Here is a 21179-nt window from a genome sequence, read left to right on the forward strand (position 1 = left end):
CTTTTAAATCCTTTGTATTCCAGTTGTCTGTAAGTATATAGAAATTTTTGTCTCTAGAGAACATGCAAATATTTTCCTTCCAACTCCACTTCTTCCTGGATCTGTTGCTTCCTCTGAGTACTGCCCCACCACACCCTGTTTTGAATTTAAAGAGACCCAGCTGGAGAGACTGTGACCCTCTCCCAGCAGGAAATGACTGGATTGTGGACTGTGACTCACACCCAGTTCTCCACAAGATCCCAGGGTCCAGGACCTGTTTCCTGGGCTCTTTGTGGCACTGGGCCATCCTTAGGGCTGGGGATCGTAACACCTGGGAAGACCTCTCCTCCCACAGAAGTCCTTTCTACACTCAGGTTGACACTGGATGTCACAGGGAGATTTATTCCTCTAGCTTAAAGTTTTCTTTCCCCAGAGGGTCACTAACAAGGGAGACAGAAGAGGGCGAGGAAGGAGGTAAATGGCTGAAAGAAGCTTAGCAGGGGGCATCCCTGACTACTGGAGGGGAGGCTGCGACAAGCGTGGGTGTGAAACTTCCCCTCCCCCATGAGGGGCCAGGATGAAAGTGATGAAGATACCAGGTGTGCACTGAAGAATGATGTTGGCATTATGTCCCAGCTCCAAGGTGCGGAGCACCCTGTGTTTGGCCACACTGCCCAGGCTATGCTCCAGCACCTTGCGGACATTACAGCATCTCAAAACCATGCTGGCAGCTGAAAGAGAAATCGAGGCTCACAGTAGTCACCAGCCTCGTGGCCCCAGGACACTCTCCTGAGCAGCGGGGGCTCCTAGGAATCCCAGGGCAATCAGTACAAAGGAGAGAAGAATTTGTTAAACTGAGGCAGATCAGGAAAGGGAGTGTGCAAGCAGTGTCAGTTTTTGTCTCAGGTGGTTTCTCCCACTGACCAGGGCCTGAAGGGCCCCAGAGTCTCTTGCTTCTCTGCCTAATTCCTGCGTTGGTCACTTGGACTTGCTGCCATCATGTGTGCTCGCAGGTGACTCCCTGGGTTAACAAGGACTTCAGTCCCTCTTAGCCAGGTTCAGTCTGGATAAAACACCCAAACTTCAGTCCTTTAACCCTGCCAGTAGTGGAGAGCATGAGGAGGCTTCAGGGCTCTCAAAACTTCCTGTGACAATGCTCAGCAATGACAACCTATCACTCCAAAAGAGAATCCTGGGATGGTGCTGGGCCTTCTCTAGTTAGGACCGCTTCCTTGGGGAGGGGATGAACTCTGCCTGGCACTCTTGGGGTGTAGTGGGAAGGGGAGCCCATTGGAGGAGCACCCCTGGCATGGTACCCTGCCCCAGGCACCTGCCACCCTCTCAGAAAACACTCAATGCTGCCTGCACTCCTCTAAGTGCCAGGGGGCCTGAGCTCAGCACTGAGCAATGCAGACCTGCCTGTGTGCTTGAGGTAAGCAGGCAGATGTTTACACAAATGGGTTTGTATATAATCTGCCATCAGCACTGCAGAGAGCGTAGTAGGGCCAGCTTGTTCTGGAGAAGGGGCAGCTTCCCTGAAATTAAAGGAGTAGGGGTATGCCAAGCGAGCCTTCAAGATACACTCACCCCATTTTCTCAGGAGAAGAAACGGGAATGCAGGGCATTGTAGGGCAAATGCACATGCCAAGGCCCTTGAGTCAGGACATACAAAGGACAGAGCATGTGAGGAGGCCTGAACACTGGAGAAGTAAGCAGCAAGCACTGCCTGTGGGAATGAAATAGGTAATTGCTTGTTACTTTCAGCCATGCGTGTGCCAGAGAGAGAAACTGAGGCAGAATGTGTCACAGTGAGCACTGGCCAGAATTCCCAGACCTCTGTTGTATGCCTGGCTTGGGTTCTGTAGGGAACCTGGGAAGCCTCTTACATTCCTCTCCACCTTTCCCAGGCCCATCCCACACCTGCCTCCTCCAGGAAGGCCCCAGGATTTCTCAGGCCACTCAGATCTCATTCTTTATGGCTTACAGCCTGCACTTTGAACCTACTGAGTTCCTGTCCTGGGTTATATTTTATCCTGTGTAATGAGCATTCAGAAACTGTATCCTCAGCACAACACCAGGCACAGAGCCAGGGTTATATAGAAAGTAAATGAGTGTTAAACTCAACTGAACTGCTGATCCTCCTAAAATTCAGGAGACTCAGTAGAGCAGCTGCATAGGCGATTTGGCATTGTGTCCTTGGAAGCTTGCACTGAGAAAGAAAGGAAAGAAAGAAAAGAAAGAAAGAAAAGAAAGGGAAGAAAGAGAAAGAAAGAAAGAAAGAAAGAAAGAAAGAAAGAAAGAAAGAAAGAAAGAAAGAAAGAAAGAAAGAAAGAAAGAAAGAAAGAAAGAAAGAAAGAAAGAAAGAAAGAAAGAAAGAAAGAAAGAAAGAAAGAAGAAAGAAAGAAAGAAAGAAAGAAAGAAAGGAAGGAAGGAAGGAAGGAAGGAAGGAAGGAAGGAAGGAAGGAAGGAAGGAAGGAAGGAAGGAAGAAAAAGAAAAAGAAAGAAAGGAAGGAAGGAAGGAGGGAGGGACAAGAGTGTGCATGCAAGGGATTAGAGGCACTGTAGGCTGTTCTTGATGGCAGGCAATCTCTGTCATGGGTGAGGTGCAGGAGGAAGAGCATTGATGTGGTTGCCAGTTTCTGTCCTGGTTCCACAAGGCCAATCAGCTGTTCCCAGGAGCTGCCCTGGGCTCAAGTCTCCACTGCCCAGGTAGTATCTAGAGGCTCCATAAGACCATGGTGTGAAGGGTCTTTGCACAGGGAGGCCCAGCACATGAGAGAAAGGTGATGCTGTCTGATTCCTGTTGTGCAGGATGGAGAATCTGTTTATCAACCGCTTCATGCACATGTTCCAGTCTTCCTGGAGTGACTTCGCTGACTTTGAAAAGATCTTCGTCAAGATCAGCAACACTATTTCTGGTGAGTGTGCCTTTGGGGGCTCTCATGGTGCTGGAAGACTAGCCTGGGATTGGAAAGTGCTGCCCCAGCCTGATCCACCATGGCTTCTCTGCCAGGCCCAGCTGCCCAGGCCTCATTACCCAGGCTACATTATATTGGCAGAAACACCCTTTGCACCCGATGCTGTTTTCCATAGTGGTTGCATATTTTGTATTCCTACCAACAGTGCACAAGGGTTCCAATTTCCCTACATCCTCACCTGTGGTCTTTTGTTTTGTTTCTTATCATAGTCATCATGACAGGTGTGAGGTAGTTTTGATTTGCATTTCCCTGATCATTGGTGTCACCGAGCACTTTTTCATAGACCTACTAGTCATTTATCTGTCTTCTTCAGAGAAATGTCTGCTTAAGTCCTTTGACCACTTTTTAATTGAGCTATTGGATTTTTTTGTTATTGAGTTGTAGGAATTCCTTGTATACCTTGTACATTAACTCCTCATCAGACATGTGTGTGTCTGTGTATACTTTGCAAATATCTCCCATTCTGTAGGCTGCCTTTCACTCTATTGATTGCTTCCATTGCTATGCACAAGTTTTTCAGTATAATGCAATTGCATTTGCCTATTTTTATTTTTGTCCTTGAGGAAAGGGTGTCCAGGAACCTTCTAAGGCCCAGATGAGGGAGGACAGGGTGGTGCTGACCCGACCCAGTGACAGGCAGGGGGACAGGTGACTGGACATGACAGACAGAGCCTGAGGCCACCCAGCTGTCTAGGGAGTACCAAGGAGAGGGGAACCAGCCCAGCCCAGGCTGCTCCCATTGAGATCTCAGGCTTCTCTCCTCCATAGAGCGGGTCATGAATCACTGGCAGGAAGACCTCATGTTCGGTTACCAGTTCCTGAATGGCTGCAACCCCGTGTTGATCCAGCGCTGCAAAAAGCTGCCTGAGAAGCTCCCAGTGACTACAGAGATGGTGGAGTGCAGCCTGGAGCGGCAGCTCACCTTGGAGCAGGAGGTTGAGGTACGGCCTGATTTGCTAGGAACAGTGGTCCAGTTCAGAGGCCAAACTCAATGGCCAGGCTACATTATATTGGCAGAAACCATCTTCTGTGGACCAGTGCTTGCTGGCCTCAGGCCACCATTCCCAGGCTCATCTGTTGGACTAATGGTGAGATCAGCTGCCCTTGATGGAGCAGCTTCTTCCTTTTCCTGGACATTTATGAAATGTCTTGTCCAAAGTGGGAAGAGGAATTGGCCATGACATTGCTACATGATGCTTGGGTCTAGGAACATCATATCAATGTCAATAATTCAAAGAGCCCCTCTAACGATGGGCCTGTTGTAAGCAAGGTATTGTGAGAGAAGCTTTGTTCACATGGCCATCAAATTGTTACCCAGCTTGCAAAGGTGAGGAAATTGATAAAAGAAACAACTGGACAGCACTAAAAGAAAAAAAGAAAAGGATAAAACTGATGGAACTTTTGACTTTCTCATTCAAATGTTAATGTCATCTGCTTCTGCCCTTACCCTCTCCCCAGCCTTTCCTCCGGCCTTCACCTGCAGGGTCAGCCCTCTCCAGTTCCAAGAAAGATCTAGTTGAGAAAGAAAGGGTTCATATTGCCTCCACTATGGGTCTGGTTGGACTTGGTGTCAGGCATATTCTATGCTGGGGACGTGAGGTCCCAGGAATGGCCCTTGGTTTCCCATTAATTGGCCTCTTCCTACTAGAATCAAGAGGACTCAGCTTCCTTCCATCTGCCCCCACATGTCTAGGTGGCCTTCTGCTGATTGCTCATCTCACCTTGGGGCCCTGGCCAAAGAGGGACTGTCAGTGCCATCTGTGGACAAATCTATTAGTCCCCATACCCTGCCCACCTGACTACTGAGGACTACCTTCCCAGATGAAGTTTCCAGGAAAAGCCCCTGCCCTAGGGCAGGTGGTCCTAGCCACCCTCACTTTCTGGACCTGCCCAGGCACCCAGACACTACCTGGTTACATAGATGTCTGACAATAACAATACATGCCCCCAAGCAGGCAGCACACACAGCAATATTCCTCTGGAGGTTAATTGCTGGGTGTATTAACACTGATTCAGTGCTACAGGTTTCAAACTTCAAATCACAGAGTCATAGAACCTTAAAAGCCAGAGAATCCTAGAATTGGAAGGCATCGAGCAGTCATCTGTGAGCCTAGCCATCCTGGCAGGGGACAGCCTCTGCTCCAGGGTCCTTGCCACCTCCAGGGTAGGTGGGTTGGAGCCATCTTTGTCATAATGGTCATCTTTCCTTTAAACGATAGCCTGGACAGTCAGCTGTGGTTTTGGTCCTGAAGCACCAAATAGTCACCACTGACCAGAGTCACACACACATGCCACCCATCACCCATGCACAGTTCTCAATTCCCTGAACCAATCACTGTGGCCAGGAGAGCTACGCTGACCAGATGGAGAGGACAGGGCTACCAGACAGGCAAGAATACCAGTGTCTATAGCAGAATACTGAAGTCAGAACTGAGAGATAGGTTTGGCTCTCTCAGTTTCCAGAAGGATGACACTGAAGCCCAAAGAGAGGGGTTGGCTTGGGGTAGCAGAGAAATGCCCCTATGTCAGGCCCAAATCTCAGATCTCCTGGTTCCCAGAAATAGATTCACAGGGCCTCCCTTTAGCCTGTCATTCATCACATTAACTAACCTGGGTCCTCTCATAATTTGATTGACAGCCATTCCTTCTGCACAGTAGTCACTAATGGTCATCTCTGCTTTGAAAGGCCAGTTGCCCGGTCCATCATGGAAACTCAGACAGCCCACCTACCTGCATGTCCAGGTGTCCTGAGGAATCCTATCACACACTCTCCTGGAACCCTCCCTCTGCCCTGGTTGGCCAAGGACACAATCCCCCACCCTCATTCCCCTACCCCACATGCATCATAAGCAGATGCTCAGAGCTCATCACTGGTGTCACACTACTTCCAGGGTCCTTTGCATTCACAAAGGAGAAACATGGCAGCTGGGCTCTGAGCTCTCTGGTCCTTGATACCCCTTAGCCAGGGTTCATGAAGTGTGTGCACAGGTGGCCACAGTACTTCCTCTGCTGACAGAGGTGTGGACACACAACTCCCCTAAGCTCCTGTTGACCTGTTTCTGCCACATCATAGACCCTAACCCCTTCCCTAGCTGCCCAAAACCCTTGCCTCTATCACTCACTTAAAACAAGAAAATCCCGGGGATATAAAGTAGAGCATAGGGAATATAGTCAGTAATGTCAGTAATATTGTAATAACTATGTATGGTGTCAGGTGGGTACTATTATCCCCTATATCACTTTGTAAGCTACATAAATGTCTAATCATTATGTATACACAAACACACACACACACACACACACACACACACACAAAAGGTTTAAGAAGGCCCTTTACTCAAACCCCAATCATGTGAAAGGAAGCCTGGGATACTCAGGTTGGGATTCTTCTGGAGGACTCAAGTGGTAGTCTGGAAAGACCTGTTTTCTACTTCCCCCAAACCCCAGGCAAATTCATTCTGTAGTGAAACATAATAACTGCAGAAAAGGGTATAAATCAGGAGTGTCAGCATGCTCAATGAACTTGCATCAAATACTCACTGCACTGGATCATCAGCCTTAGACAAGGACACAGAGCATTCCACTACTGCAGACACTGCACCCACCAGCCTCGCAGCTTCTCCCTATCCCAGCACCCCCTTCCTGAAGATCCTAACTTGACCCTGTAGTCCTCCCCCTGCCTCTGCAGAGACGGCCCCTACAGAGCCTGCTCCACCCCTTGATCCCAGCAGAATCTCCTACCTCTGAAGACCTGCCTGCTTTCCTGCTCTCTCCTAGGGGTGACTGACAGTGGAGTTTGCTTAGTATTGAACTTTATGGAACTGGAATCCTACAGCTACACTCTTTGTTGTTTGACTTATCTATTTCATCTAAAGTCTAACTGCTTTTTTCATATTAAACTGTCATTCTGGGTGGTCTTTCAACATCATTCGTAAGGGTCAAGCAGATTGCAGGTACCACAAATGCAAAACTGGACACTTCCATTTCTTTACCTTGTGGGGGAAAACAAACAAACAAAAAACCTCTACAACCTGAAAGCTCTTGACAAGAACCAACCCTGAGTGTGAGAACAAAAGAACTACAAGTTCTGAACTCCGCTGAGTTTCAGGGGCTTTCAAAGCTGCCTATCCCTCCCTCTGGACCTCCCTAGGGCCCTCCCTAGCTGACACTCATTTGGACATATTTTCTCTGGTTTCCTGCAGCAAGGGAACATCTTCATTGTGGACTTCAAGCTGCTGGATGGCATCGATGCAAACAAAACAGACCCCTGCACTATGCAGTTCCTGGCCGCACCCATCTGCTTGCTGTACAAGAACCTGGCCAAGAAGATTGTCCCCATTGCTATCCAGGTAGGCTACTGGCCTTGTTCTTTCCCTGGGCGGCTTCCTCCTCAGCAGACAGAGCTCGGGGAGGAATTTTTTTTGTGCCTCCACAGAAGGGTGATGAGAGCTCTACCAGGATCACAAGAAAAACAAGAACCTTGGGCTTTCTGCCAGTTGTGGGGAGGGCTGTCCACAGGGGCAGAAAGGGTTCCACTCCTCAAGATACACTTGAGAAATTCCTGGCAAGGTGATATGCTCTGCAGAGGACCTGCCCTGGGATAACGTACTTTACCCCAACCTTGAGGAGAGGCTCAAAATCAAAATGCCAACAGGGGCCAGGCAGGTGAAACCGTGACAGGAGCTGGAGACTGAATCCACTGTGAGGCACCATGGAGGCTGGGTCAGGGACTGGGCTGATTCTGGGAGGCTGCCTTCAAGTGCCCACAGGTCTTGTTTCTACCAGGGTCAGTGGAAGAGGAAAGAGGGGAGCAGTTTCGGGGAGAGGCAGGTGGGGGCAGAGTTTCATCCCTCCTTCTTGGCTGCCCTTTTCTTCCTTTAAGCACCAGGATGCTGCCACACTGTGGGAGCTGGCATACAGATAGCAGAAAGCAACACCCAGGACAGGACGAGGTATAGGTCTTGGGTGTAGTCTGCACAGGGGACCCATGGGGGACAGGCAGACAAGTATTCAGTAAACAGTATTTTTAACTAACTAATGAACCAGACATTGGGTGCTATAGCCATAAGAGCAGCTGATTTTGTCAGGTGCTAACCACATGCCAAGACTACCCCTAAGGGTTAACCTGCACAGTCCACAATCCCTTATCCTCAATTCTGAAATATAAAAAATTCTAACACTTCCAGGTTTTCCAAAAATTGGCAACAAATTTATTGGTAGCAAGACTTGCTCTGAAACAAAAAGAAGAGGCTATTATTAAAGGCTTTATCCCATTGCATGTGAAATTCATATGTCACTGCAAGAATACTAGTATGTTTGATTGTAAAATAGTATATTGCCCCAAATCCAAGGCTGGAGAGAAAGATGTCACATAATGAAGTATATACACTGCTAAAATCTTAAAAATCCTGGATTCTGTAACACACAGCCTCAGGGTTTTAAGTAAGGACCTGCCTCTATTCATGTAATTGTCATTGTAACCCAGCAAGGTAGGCAGACACTATTGCTAGGGACAGTTTTCCTCAGATAGGGAAACTGAGGCACAGGTGTATATAGTCAGTAGCAGAGCTAGGACTCATAGCAGGTCCGTCTGGCTCCCGGAGACCATGTTCCCTTGAACCCTGTCACCCAGTCTCTGGGGCATGTCTCCTTACGAAGGGTTCCAGCCTATTATCAGAGAGAAGCTCTATCCTTAAGAAACTGAAAATGGTAAAGGGACAGATGCTACAAAGGAAGTCAACAGACAGGAGACCAAGAAGGGGGCCATTTACTACTGGCACATGCCTCTGACGCAGCCTGTCCTCCAGAGGCCCCCTGGAGTGGCCTGGAGTCAGGGGCCTGGCTTAAGTCCCAGCTCTGCCACTTGCTTACAGGCCAAGGAACCTTGGGCAAGTCATGGAATGTTCCTGAATTTCTTCCCTCTCCTGAAAATGGAAACTTTCCAAACTATAAAGCAAGTGCAAATGAAGGCCAGAGAACAATAAATCAAAATCTGTTTCTGAAAAAGGTCCAAGAAAATAAATAACACCCTCATGTGGCTAACAAAAGAAAGAAAAGTGAAAATATACAAGATTAGACATAAGAAAAAAGACAATCACAGATTTTTTTAAAAGCATGATGATGTGGCAACAAATTTGAAAAACTAGAGGAAATGGATAAAAACTTAGAAAACCATGAATTATTAGAAGAAATTGTAGAAAATAGGCCAATTTCTACCGAAGTGATTAGAAAGCTGATTCAATGTCTAGACTGGGGAGAGCCCCAGTGATGAACAGCCCTGATTTAGGCAGCCTTTAGAAAACTCACATTTCCAACGCTCTTTAAAGATTATTGGCCACAGCTCTTTCAAGCTTATTGGCCACAGCTCTTTCTGTGGAACCAGCACAATCTCAGTGCTGAAACTGACACAGGCAGGCTCCGAAAGAACTGAAGACCACTCCAAGTTACAAATGACTACTATGTCATAACGAAGGAGAGTTTATTCCAGATGTCTCAATAACAGGAAAACTATCAGCATAATTCACTACATCAATAAGGAAAAAAAATCTTTTGGTTGTATCAATTGAAACTAAAAGGAAATTTAATAACATTTAGTAGCCACGACTAATAAAAATTAAAATAATAATAGAAGAAAATTACTTCCATATGATAAAGCCAGGAAATGTCATTCAAAACTAGCAATCCTGAGGCCATTTCCATTAAAATCAGAAAGAATGCTTAATGAACAAAATAACAAACAAAATAGAAACAGACTCATAGAGATCAGACTGACAACTGTCAGAGGGGACGGCGGCTCGGGGCTAGGTGAAAAAAGTAAATGGATTAAGCAAATAAACCTCATAGACACAGACAACAGTATAGGGGTTACCAAAGGGAAGGGGGGGATGAAGGGAGGTAGAAGAGGGTAAAGAGGGATAAATGGACGGGAGGAGGCCTGACTTTGGGTTATGAACACAAAATATAATATACTGATGATGTATTATAGAATCGTACACCTGAAACATACATAATTTTATTAACCAATATCACCCCAATAAATTCAATAAAGATTTTTTAAAAAGAAAAAAGAATGCTGATATCACCACCCATTAATGGTCAAAAAATACCATTAGCTTTTCTCCATGCTAATAATAAAATATAATACCCATGTACAGAACGTAAATATCTCATTAATAATTTTATGTTATTTTCATGTTGAAATAATATTTTAGATATATTAGGTAAAATAAAATTATATCATTAACATAATCTTCTCCCGTGTTACTTTTATTACTGTGGCTGCCTGAAAATTTAAAATTCTATTTGTAGCTTGCATTATATTTCTATTGGACACTACTGTCTTTGAAAGAGACAGGTAAATTACCTTCCAAAACATTTAGTATGACCTTGAGGAGCCTATTTGGTCACCCCCATCCGCAATGGCAGTCAGCTCTCCTCAGTTACTCTGCTGTCTACACTGACTTCTGAAGGGCCTACTGCCCAGAACAGCCCTTTCCAGCTCCACCCTCACTGACTAATGCAGCTGGAATGCCACTCTCCCACTTTCCTCTGGTCTGGATAATTAACTGTCATCCTAAATGTCCACCCTCCAAGACAATGTGTCCTCCTCTGAAAATGGGGTAATGACAGTCCCAACCTTTCAGACGACATGACATCAGAATGTGGGCTCCTGAAGCAGAGCCAGCTTGATGAATGCAAGTGACTACTGGTACTGGCAAAGCTAAAGACCAGAGGGGCTTGGTGAATGAGGAGGGATGCAGGTAGGGACCCAATGCCAGCAGCCAGACCATGAAGCATGGGGGCTTTCTTTTCAGGCATTAAGAGGTCACTGAGTGTTTATAAAGGGATTGGAATGGCGTGATTTCCATTTTAGGAAAAAAGTCACCTTGGCCCACTGCAGAGTTGTAACTGGAGAGGCAAGACAGCCTGGTCTCTACTAGGGAGGCACCTGGCTGCAGGTCTGGGCTAAAGGGACAGTGACCTGGGACACTGCATCCCAAGGGCCCTATAGCCCCGGGGAACTGGAGGAGCTAGTCAGGGCAGGGAGGGAGTCAGGTGCACTGCTCTGAAGCAGAGGCAGGGGAAATACAGCATTTAAGGGATGAGCAGAGGAAGGGAAAGTGCCAGAGACCAAAAGGGAATATGTTGAATAGGGAAGGCAGGAGGGGAGATGGGGGCTGGTGGAAGACCACAACAGCGTGCCCTAAGCACCTAGCACTCAGTTCATGCTGATGCCTTCATGCTCTCTTATTCACTTCCCATAACAGCTCTGTGAGGTGAATAAATACTGTCCCCTTATTCCAAGTGGTGACACTGGAGCTCAGAAAGGCTCAGTAAGTTGTCCAGGGTCCCACAGGTAGTAAGTGAAGTGATGTAGCTGGAATGAGAAACACAAACCCTGAGCCATCTGCCCTGTTCCATGATTCTTTAATGATTCAAAAGTCACTGTTTAAGAAAGGTGGATTCTTCCGGAATTTCTGGAGAGGCCAGGTTCTCTTATAGCTAGAGTCTGGAGTGAGAGATTGCAGTGTATTTTCTTCTTTTGCATATCAGCTCAACCAAGTCCCAGGAGATGAAAACCCCATTTTTCTTCCTTCGGATGCAAAATATGACTGGCTTCTGGCCAAAATCTGGGTGCGCTCCAGTGACTTCCACATCCACCAGACTATCACCCACCTTCTGCGCACACATCTGGTCTCTGAAGTTTTTGGCATTGCCATGTACCGCCAGCTGCCTGCTGTGCACCCCATTTTTAAGGTACAGCGAGCTACTGCCTTGCCCATTGGGGGAGGGTATCTGGATAGGGAGGGAACAGGATGGAGGGGGAAGAGCCCTGACCTCCTCACAGGACTGTGGCTGGGAGTGGCCAGCAGACAGGCCCCCTGGAGAGATGTTCCTGGACAGTAATGCCCACTGACAGCGTCCTGCTTCCTGAGGACACCAGGGGACTGTTGGTGCCGGGGACCTGACACCCTGGTGGCCTGAGGCAGGAAGGCAGAGTTTGAAGAGGCAAGAGAGTTCCGCATGACCCTGGTCAGAGTGCAGGTGGCAACTCACTATCGCTGCCCTTCTCTCTTCCTGAATCTTATCAGCACAGACTGTTGGGGTGACTGCAGGCCAAAAATATTTCCATGTGCCTCAGTTTCCACCATCTATAAAACAAAGATCAAACAGTACACCTGCTTCATAGGATTACTGTCAGGATTCAAATAGTTAATAAATTTTTTTTTAGAGAGCTTAAAACAGTCCCTGGAACATAGATGCCCTCTATACAAATGTTGACTGTTGTCATTTTTATCATTATCACTATCACTAAGCATCAAAGCTTTGCCCCAGGCCTGCAGCATCTTCTGAGCAGTGAAGACCTTTATGCCAACCTGCATTTCCTCTCTGAGCCCTAGCATCACCTGACACAGAGGACTAGATGGAGTTATGGAAGGTCCTTGGGGGCTCCAGGGAGACACAGATGCAGGTCTAGACTTCTCTGACATTTTCTCTGGCTCCTCTGCCCAGCTCCTGGTAGCACACGTGCGGTTCACCATCGCCATCAACACCAAGGCTCGAGAGCAGCTCATCTGCGAGTACGGCCTCTTTGACAAGGTGGGCTCCTCCCACCGCACTCCATGCAGGGCATACCCCAGCCTGGTGGGCACCCACCTCTCAAAACCTCCATCCCGCCTCAGGTCCAGATTTCCTCCCAGGAAACCAGGCCCCTAGGTACCATCGAGTAGGGGCCTGGGGAGGGTGGACGGTGGAGGCTGGAGGCGAGCAGAGTAAAGGCTCCCCAGGTTTTGTGGCCAGTCTCTGGCAACTTCCGCCTGGCCACCAGGTGGTTCTCTTCTGAGTGCATTGCTTACAGCTCACCACCACCAGCTCTTCCTCCTCAACAGTGTCTCCCTGTCACCTCTTTCACCCCTCCCCTCTTCCATCTTCTGGCATGTGGGTGCAGACTCTGCCTCCTGGTGCCCACTTCTCACCTCTTATGTACTAGGGACCTGTGTCCTCCCTCCCACTCTGCTGCCAATCACTCTGTACACAGCCTCCCAGCCTCTGCCCTTTCAGATCACCAGCGGTCCCAACCTATTCTCTTCCTCAGCGGGGCCTCAGTCCCTGTTCTTTCCTTACACTCTCCCAGGCAGCACACTACCCTGCTTTGACCCCCCAGGTAGCCTTACCAAGCCCAGTTTTCCCCCACCTCCCTCAACCCCTGTAACCTTCACCCTGACCTCCCTCCTTCTCACCTCCCATTAGTGAGCAGTCTGGTAGTCACTAAGGCTGAACCACTGTTTGGGTTGCAAACGACAAATCCCAACTCAAACCAGCTGAAGCTGGACAGGAGGTGTCCTATCTCATATGCCTGAACACATAGGGGTGAGGGAGCTTCAGATGAAAGTGGACCCAGGGATTCAGTCCCTGGGATCCAAGCACACTGGCTCATACTCTTTCTCTCTCCAAACTGTATTTTCCTCATGCTCCAGAAGGGCTTTCCCCCATGGGAGCTCGAGGCTCATATTTCCACTCAGTGACCTTCCTAATCTCCCTTCGCAATGGACAATGCTGGGGACTCCAATTGGTCCCACTTGGTCAACCAACCCTTGGGGACACATGTCTGGCACCCCAGTACCCAAGTCTTCCTTGGAGGATTCTGTGACCTGAGTATTCAGTCCCTGTGTGTGTGCGTATGCCTGAGATCAGGTGTGCCTGTACCTCAGCCACAGGGAGGAGGGCCAGGATTCCTCCTTGTGCCTCTCCGTTGCCCACCTAAGCACACCACAAGCCCTTAACAGAGTTGCACAGGTTCTGGGGGCTGGTATGTGCCCCCTTCTTTCATCCAAAGATTGGTCACTGAAAGCAGTACTCGGTCTCAGGGCAGTCTGTGTTCAGAACTCTGAATGGTAGTAGCAGTTGCAAGGCTGCAGTAGCCCAGGTCTCCACTCTGCCATCTGTCCCCGCTGCCCTCCTCAGGGTCAGAGTTCGCCCCTTCCTCTGCAGCTGCCCTGTCTCTGCACATACCCATCCACCTCAACCCCTTGCATTAGGTCAGGCAGAAGCTCCCACCGTGGCCTCTTCAGTGGGTTGCCCTGGCGTTCTCCAAATTAAAAGTCCTCCAACCCAACCTCACAGGACCTGGCTTTGGCCCTCTGCATGCCTGGCTGCCACACCGCTGATCCCAGTTTCTCCTGGGAGCTCTGGAGCCAGACACTAGAGGGAGAAACCAGCCTCAGCTTACATCACTCTCTCTTCCCTCCCCCTCAAGGCCAATGCCACAGGGGGTGGTGGTCACGTACAGATGGTGCAGAGGGCCATGGAGGACCTGACCTATGCCTCCCTGTGCTTCCCTGAGGCCATCAAGGCTCGGGGCATGGAGAGCACTGAGGACATTCCCTACTACTTCTACCGGGATGATGGGCTCCTGGTGTGGGAGGCCATCAAGACGTGAGTGCATGCTGGGTGTGGGACCTACTCTGTGTAGCCAGGGTGGGGGTCCTAGAGGAGGAGTGAATGTGAGCATTGATGGACCTAGCCAGGAGCCTGCATGACCGGCTCAGGGAGCCAGGTTCCTGGCTTTGTTGTCAGGCCATTGATGGAGGAAGGGGGGCATGTTGGGGTAGGGTGACCTTGATGACCTGGACATTAAGGAGTGACAGGGTCACTGATGGGGCTCTGCCTTGGGGCATGGGGGCACAGATCTGCAGACCCTGGTTGGATCACCCACTGCTTGTTGGGCCCCTTCTCCTGAGCCAGGTTTGTGGCTGATGTGGTGGGCATCTACTATGAGAGTGACCAGCTGGTGGTGGAGGACCAGGAGTTGCAGGACTTTGTGAAGGATGTTTATGTGTACGGCATGCGGGGCAAGAAGGCTTCAGGTAGGGACCACTCCCAGCTCTCCTCCAGTCCTCTCTTCTGGTGTTCCCTGCACCTCTGAATTTCCTTGGGCAACACTGGCCTATTGCAGTCACCTTAGCACCTGGTGGTAGAACCAGAGTCCCCAAGGGACCCCTGCCCATCAGTATGCCTCATGGGGACATTTCAGGGCTTTCTGTAGCCCTGATAGCCTGGGTCAGAAACATCAGGAGACTGGGCCAAGGTGCTGACCCCTCCCAGTGTGTCTTGCCCATGCCCATCCTTCAGCATTGGTGAAGGGGACCCCTGGGAAGGATGTGGATGGCAGTGGAGCTCTGCTGGTCGGGTGTCCCTCCTGGAAGGTGGGGCCTTAGCCAGCTCCTGGCTCTGCCTTAGGCTTCCCCAAGTCCATCAAGACCAGGGAGAAGCTATCTGAGTACCTGACTGTGGTGATCTTCACGGCCTCAGCCCAGCACGCAGCAGTGAACTTTGGCCAGGTGAGCAAGGGCATGGGAGCTGTCTGGGTGGGATAACCTTGATCTCGACTACTACTGACCATAGGGTAAGATGCCCCTCTTCCTAGTTTTCCAGCCAGCCAGTCAGGTAGAGGAAGCCAGGTGGAACTCAGGCAGCCTCAGGGCCCAGATCAGGGTTCCCTTCAGGATTCTGCCTGCTTAGTGGAGGACCCTGGCTGGCCACAGCCAAGGGCCCTTTTGGATGGGGAGGAGTACACAAGGGGGAGGCAGGAAACACAGGTAGGCAGTGGCTGGATTGCATGTCTGTGGCTCTCCCTGCAGTATGACTGGTGTTCCTGGATTCCCAATGCCCCCCCAACCATGCGGGCCCCACCACCCACAGCAAAGGGTGTAGTCACCATCGAACAGATCGTGGACACACTTCCAGACCGAGGCCGTTCCTGCTGGCATCTGGGCGCAGTGTGGGCACTGAGCCAGTTCCAGGACAATGAGGTGAGCCCATTCTGCCTCTTCTGGCAGGCAGGTTGCCCAGGTTTAACCTTCTCCTCAACTTCAGGGTTTTGTGACTAGGACTCAGGATGGATACCTGCCGTCCAGGAATCCTGAGTTCCAAGGCTAAAGGTCCTCAGGCCTGAAGCTTGAGAAAGTTCAGGGTGGCTGGGACAGGAGACCGCAGGGGACTCTGCTCCACTGGTGACGCTCCTCACAAAGGCACCCCCACCACCCCTAGCTGTTGACGAAGCTTTCTCCTGTGGGTTTCTCTCTGGTACCCCAGAGGTAACAACTAAGAGTTTCCTGGGTATCCTTCCAGACATTTCCATACACTTTGTTTAGCCTAATCCCAAAGCTGGGTGTCTTAGTAGATGCGACCCTATGGCATTAGTTCAGTGCTGCAGAGAATGATTGTGCCAGGCCCAGAACCATGGGCATTTAAGTTACTTTAGGGCATTTGCTAATGTGCTGGTCCCTCACTAACATCTTTGGATAGATTTCTTTGCACATGGGTTCAACAGAACCAGAGGATGCACTCCTAATAGGGGAATTTCTTGGTCAAAGAATGTTAAGACTGAACTGCCCTCCACAAACTAAATCCCAAATACCACCAGTAGCATATGATGCTTCTCCTTCCCTTTCCAGCCCTGTATTATGAAACTTTCCTATTTTAACAATCCAATCCTTTTTAAAAAATATTTCTAGTTCTAATTTGCAGGCACCTGTGTGAGTGTACAAATGAGCACACTCTCTCAACAGGGCGAGAGAAGGCCAGCGTTGACCCCTCTGCCTATTGCCTGGGGCCAAGATGGAAAGGTGGGAGTGCTCTGCAGCACAGGCCAAGCAGGCCTCCATGGCCACGTGCCTGCCATGGCTGGGGCCAACAGCGGCCTCTACATTTACCTGCATCATTACATGTCCTTACAGCCACCCTGGAGCAGAGAAGGGCAGTTATTTCTCCCACTCATCTGTAATCCCCCATCTCCACCCTGGAGGCTTCCTTACCAAAAGCGAGGATGGAGACGGCATTTGCATTCTCGGGGTATTCTCAGCATGCAGCAGAGGATGACTCCCAAGGGATGATCTCTATGGGTGGGATAAGGTCTGTCAATTAACATTGCTGCATTGCAGAGTAACCTGTATGTCTGTCTGTCCATCTGGGTTCTCAGCTGTTCCTGGGCATGTACCCAGAGGAGCATTTCATTGAAAAACCTGTAAAGGAGGCCATGGCCCGATTCCGCAAGAACCTCGACACCATCGTCAGCGTGATCGCTGAGCGCAACAAGAACAAGAAGCTGCCGTATTACTACCTGTCTCCAGACCGGATTCCCAACAGCGTGGCCATATGAGTGGTGGCTGCCTGAGCCAGTCTCACCCTAGGATGGTCACCTGTTCTAGCCTGTCCAGACTCCAGCCTATCCCAGTGGGGAGGCTCACAGGGCAGCACCAGGGCAGGCCTTCTGGCATTTCTGTCTTCCCAAGCCTACCAGGATTCCTGGGAATTCTGCCCACATGCCCCAGGCTGACTGGCTTCAACCCAAAGGCTGCCCCAGGTTGGGCCACATTATAGCTAAGCTTCTGTGCGTATTCCTTTTTTATTCTTCAGTCTTGAGCAAATCTCAGACTGGGATCCAGGCATGGAAACAACACAGGTCCCCTCCTACACAGAGTAGGATGGTGCAGCTTCCAGCCCTACATCTAGCTCAGCACTTCCACACCAGCAAGTCAGGATAACTGAGAGATGTTTCTTCTTGTTGGAGACATAGGATGATTATTTCCTGGTCTATTTTTGCTTAGTTCAATTTCTTGCATATAGTACATGTCCAAATAAACTCCTGTTGAGTGAATTAAGAATTAGTTGTCATAAAAATAAGGTTCATTTAAAATGGGTTTCCTTCCACATGCTGTATTACAACCAACTCAAAACAGCTCACATCCCCTCCCCCACCCTCAGCCCCCAACTAAAACTATAATCATTGTGATTCCATCTAAGTAGAAGCCTCTGCACTATCCCCAATCTGGAGAGCTTCAAGAAGCTCAGCCAAACCCAAGCAGAATAACGTAAACTATACTTCATATTCAAACTCCTCAAAACGACAGTTAAAGAGAAAATCTTGAAAGCGGTGAAACATATAACGGAATGATTTTAATTACAGATAGACTTTTCATCAGAAACTGTAGGGACGAGAAGACAATGGAACATTTTTAAAGCTTTAAAAGAAAAGAATCACCAGCACAGGATTCTGTGACCAGCAAAAATATCCTTCAAATGTTAAAACAAAATAAAGAAATTTTGAGGTAAATAAAACTAAGAGAGCCTGTTGCCACCAGAGCTACACTACATTCTACAGGCTACAGGGAATACTAAAGAAAATTTTTCAGGCTAAAGGGAAATGACACTACATGGAAACTCAGATCCTCAGGAAGGATGGGAGAGTTCAGCAATGGTAAAAATTTGCTAAATTAAGATACTTATCTCCTTCTCTTAATTCCTTTACAACATATATGACTATTTAAAGTAAGTATTATAGCCTTGCCATGTGGCATTTACAATACATGTAAAGATGGCATAAAAGAAAACAGGTATTAAATGGATATTTTCATTGACATTGTTTCTACATCTCATATCAAGTGGCCCAATATTAATTCCAAGTAGTCTGTAAAATTTTAAGTAGGTATATTATAATCCCTAGGGCAACCACTAAAAATAATGAATAGCTAAAAAAAACCATAGATGGTATTCTAAAATATGTAAATAATTAAAATAAAGCAGGAAAAGATGAGTAGAGAAATAAAAACGGGACAAACAAATCAAATAATGAAATGGTAGATGCAGAACCAACCATATCAATAATTACATCAAAAGTTAATTGACAAAAAACTCCGACAAAAAGGCAGAGATTATTTGACTACATCTAAAAAATCAATACCCCACTGCAGTATGTTTCCTCCCCATCAGTCTTGATTGCTATTAATAGGATGGCTCATGTTTAATTGAGCAGCTATTTTGCTTCACTGAAAATGCCACTGCCAAAAGTCACCAATGCCAATGACTGGCTTCCCTTAATCCAAGCTATGAGAACCCACGTCTCCTTTTTCCCTCCTGAAGGGAATTATACCTGCGTCTTGACAACCAAGCTGCAAATATCTGCAGATACCCTGCATGAAGGAGACAGAGTCCTGTGTTTACTTAAATCATCACATGCTTTACACTGTGGATACAAGATGGAACCCAAAAGGGGCCAACCAGGAGGTTCCTTGCCATCAGCAAGGGATTGTTTATGTTTTCTCCACTCAGGTAATGCTCTCTCCATCCAAAAAGATTGTTGTCCAGGGAAGATGTGCTGACCCCTGTATTTTCTAGGTCCCAAAGGGCATTGGGAATACTGAGGAAATATCAGAAGTTTCAAAGGCCAGTTTAAAGGGCTACTGTTATGTTCACCCTGAAAAAGCTCAACTATGGGTAATACCAGGCCTACCGTGATGCCTCACCCATTTCAAGTTAAATCAGCTCCACATATGTGATTGAAACTAATGATACTAGTGCCTTTGTCCAGTGTCTCTTCAAGACACAGATTTTTCCCACATCTTAGTTTGTCCTGATAGCTCAAAAATAAATAAGTAAATAAAAGTCCATATCCAACAAGAGACATACTTTAAATACATAGAAAACTCAGCAAAATATCTTCTATAAGTATTTTAGGTTTGGCAAGTAATCTGCAATCTGCTGGATTCTTAAAAACAGCATTTTAAAAATGTGAAATATATTCCTAGCTCAAGGGCCTTAAAAAATCAGGTCATGTGGCTTGACAGGCCCTGATACAAGGAGACTGTAAGATTTGTGAATGGCAAATAAGCACATGACAAGATACACATAAAAATGATCAACGCTAATTAGGAAACTACCCATTAAAACCACAATGAAATACAAGTACACATCTACGAGAATGGCTAAAATTCTTGCATTTTATGTTGGTGACTGGAAACACTAAGTATTGGCAAGCACATGAATTATCCTTCATATTGTTGATGAGGATGTAAAATGGTCTACTTGCTTTGAATAAAAGGTTCTTCGTTTCTTATAAACTAAACATACCCTTACCTTTTCAGGACCAGCATTCCATTCCTAAGCATTTACCCAAGAGAAATGAAAACATATGTTCACAAAAATATTCTTAGCAGTCCTAGTCATAATAGCAAAAAACTGTAAAACTGAACTATCCAGGAATAATTAAATGGATGCAATGATTGGTATATAAATACAACGGACTATTAACAATAAAAAGGAATGAGGTAATTGATGTAACAGGATGGATGAAACTCAAAAGCAATGTGCTGGCAGAAAGAACTCTTATATAAAAGTATATAATACTGTATGACTCCATTAAAACCAAGTTCTAGGATAAGCTAAAACTAAGAAATCAGAACAATGTTTGCTTTGGGAGGTATGGGGATGGGGTGGACTGAAAAGGGCTATCAGAATTTTAAGGATTGAGATAATGTTCTGTATTTTGATAGCAGTTTGATTACATAGGTGGATGCATTTGTCAACATTTACTCAAATGATATACTGGAGATTTGTGCATTTTACCCTCTAAATTTTACCTACGGACAAAAAGAACCATAAATAAATATTGAGTTCTAGGTAACAATATGCATACTGAAGTGGCTGGGGTGAAGTATACTTATAGCTGCAACTTACTCTGAAATGCATGAAAAAAAAGTTGAGGATGAATAGAGTGATGCATAGGTGGAGATGTATGGTAAAGCATATTTAACATTTTAATTGTAGAACCTATAATTATTAAAACTTTTATATTTAAAATTATTTATAAAGAAATGTTGGAAAAGCTCATGAACTGCACTTATTTGCCACTTATATAAAAGCAGAGTTGACATTCTTACATCATATAAAAGCACTCATGAATCAATGAAAAAATACAAACAAAAATCCAAGAGAAAATGGTCAAAGCATATGGAAATTCACATAAGCAAACATGGGCAGTATACAAAAGATGCACAATCTCATTTATATGAGAAATGAAAAGTAAAGCATCAATGAGATACAAGAGAATGACAATCATTTCAGCAACAATTTAAAACCTAACACGTTGCAATGTAAGGAAAAGAGCTTCATATTTTCACAGTGGGAAGATAAATTAATAATTTTGGAGATAATTTTGGCACCTTAAAATGCTTTTCTGTTTTTCTACATCTAGGAATTTATCTTCAGAACTTACCTCTCCATCCCACACAGACACCCAAGTATACAAAATTAAATGTCAAAGATGTGGATTTTTCTGCCTTGTTTCTAATATCAAAAACTAGTAACCAACCTAAAAGTCTTTATCAACAAGGATTTAGTTATCTAATTTAATTTAGTTAATTCTGTATTAGTTGAAAAGAATAA

General features: G+C 46.9%; 1 protein-coding gene across 1 annotated transcript in view; it reads left to right on the forward strand.

Annotated features, from left to right (window-relative positions):
• ALOX5 (arachidonate 5-lipoxygenase) overlaps positions 1-17638 on the forward strand; it is a 57649-nt gene extending 40011 nt beyond the window's left edge. The window contains exons 5-14 of the mRNA XM_054576888.1: positions 2791-2897; positions 3726-3898; positions 7160-7306; positions 11511-11714; positions 12471-12557; positions 14215-14393; positions 14703-14824; positions 15198-15298; positions 15599-15769; positions 16939-17638. Coding sequence (XP_054432863.1) covers positions 2791-2897; positions 3726-3898; positions 7160-7306; positions 11511-11714; positions 12471-12557; positions 14215-14393; positions 14703-14824; positions 15198-15298; positions 15599-15769; positions 16939-17118 — 1471 coding nt within the window. The 3' untranslated portion in view covers positions 17119-17638. The remainder of the gene's footprint in view (positions 1-2790; positions 2898-3725; positions 3899-7159; positions 7307-11510; positions 11715-12470; positions 12558-14214; positions 14394-14702; positions 14825-15197; positions 15299-15598; positions 15770-16938) is intronic.
• Positions 17639-21179: the final 3541 nt, after the last annotated feature.

Source organism: Pteronotus mesoamericanus, unplaced genomic scaffold (genome assembly GCF_021234165.1).
Source record: "Pteronotus mesoamericanus isolate MK-2021 breed Mesoamerican mustached bat unplaced genomic scaffold, CSHL_Meso_final contig_35, whole genome shotgun sequence".
In the NCBI taxonomy this organism is placed as follows: domain Eukaryota; kingdom Metazoa; phylum Chordata; class Mammalia; order Chiroptera; family Mormoopidae; genus Pteronotus; species Pteronotus mesoamericanus.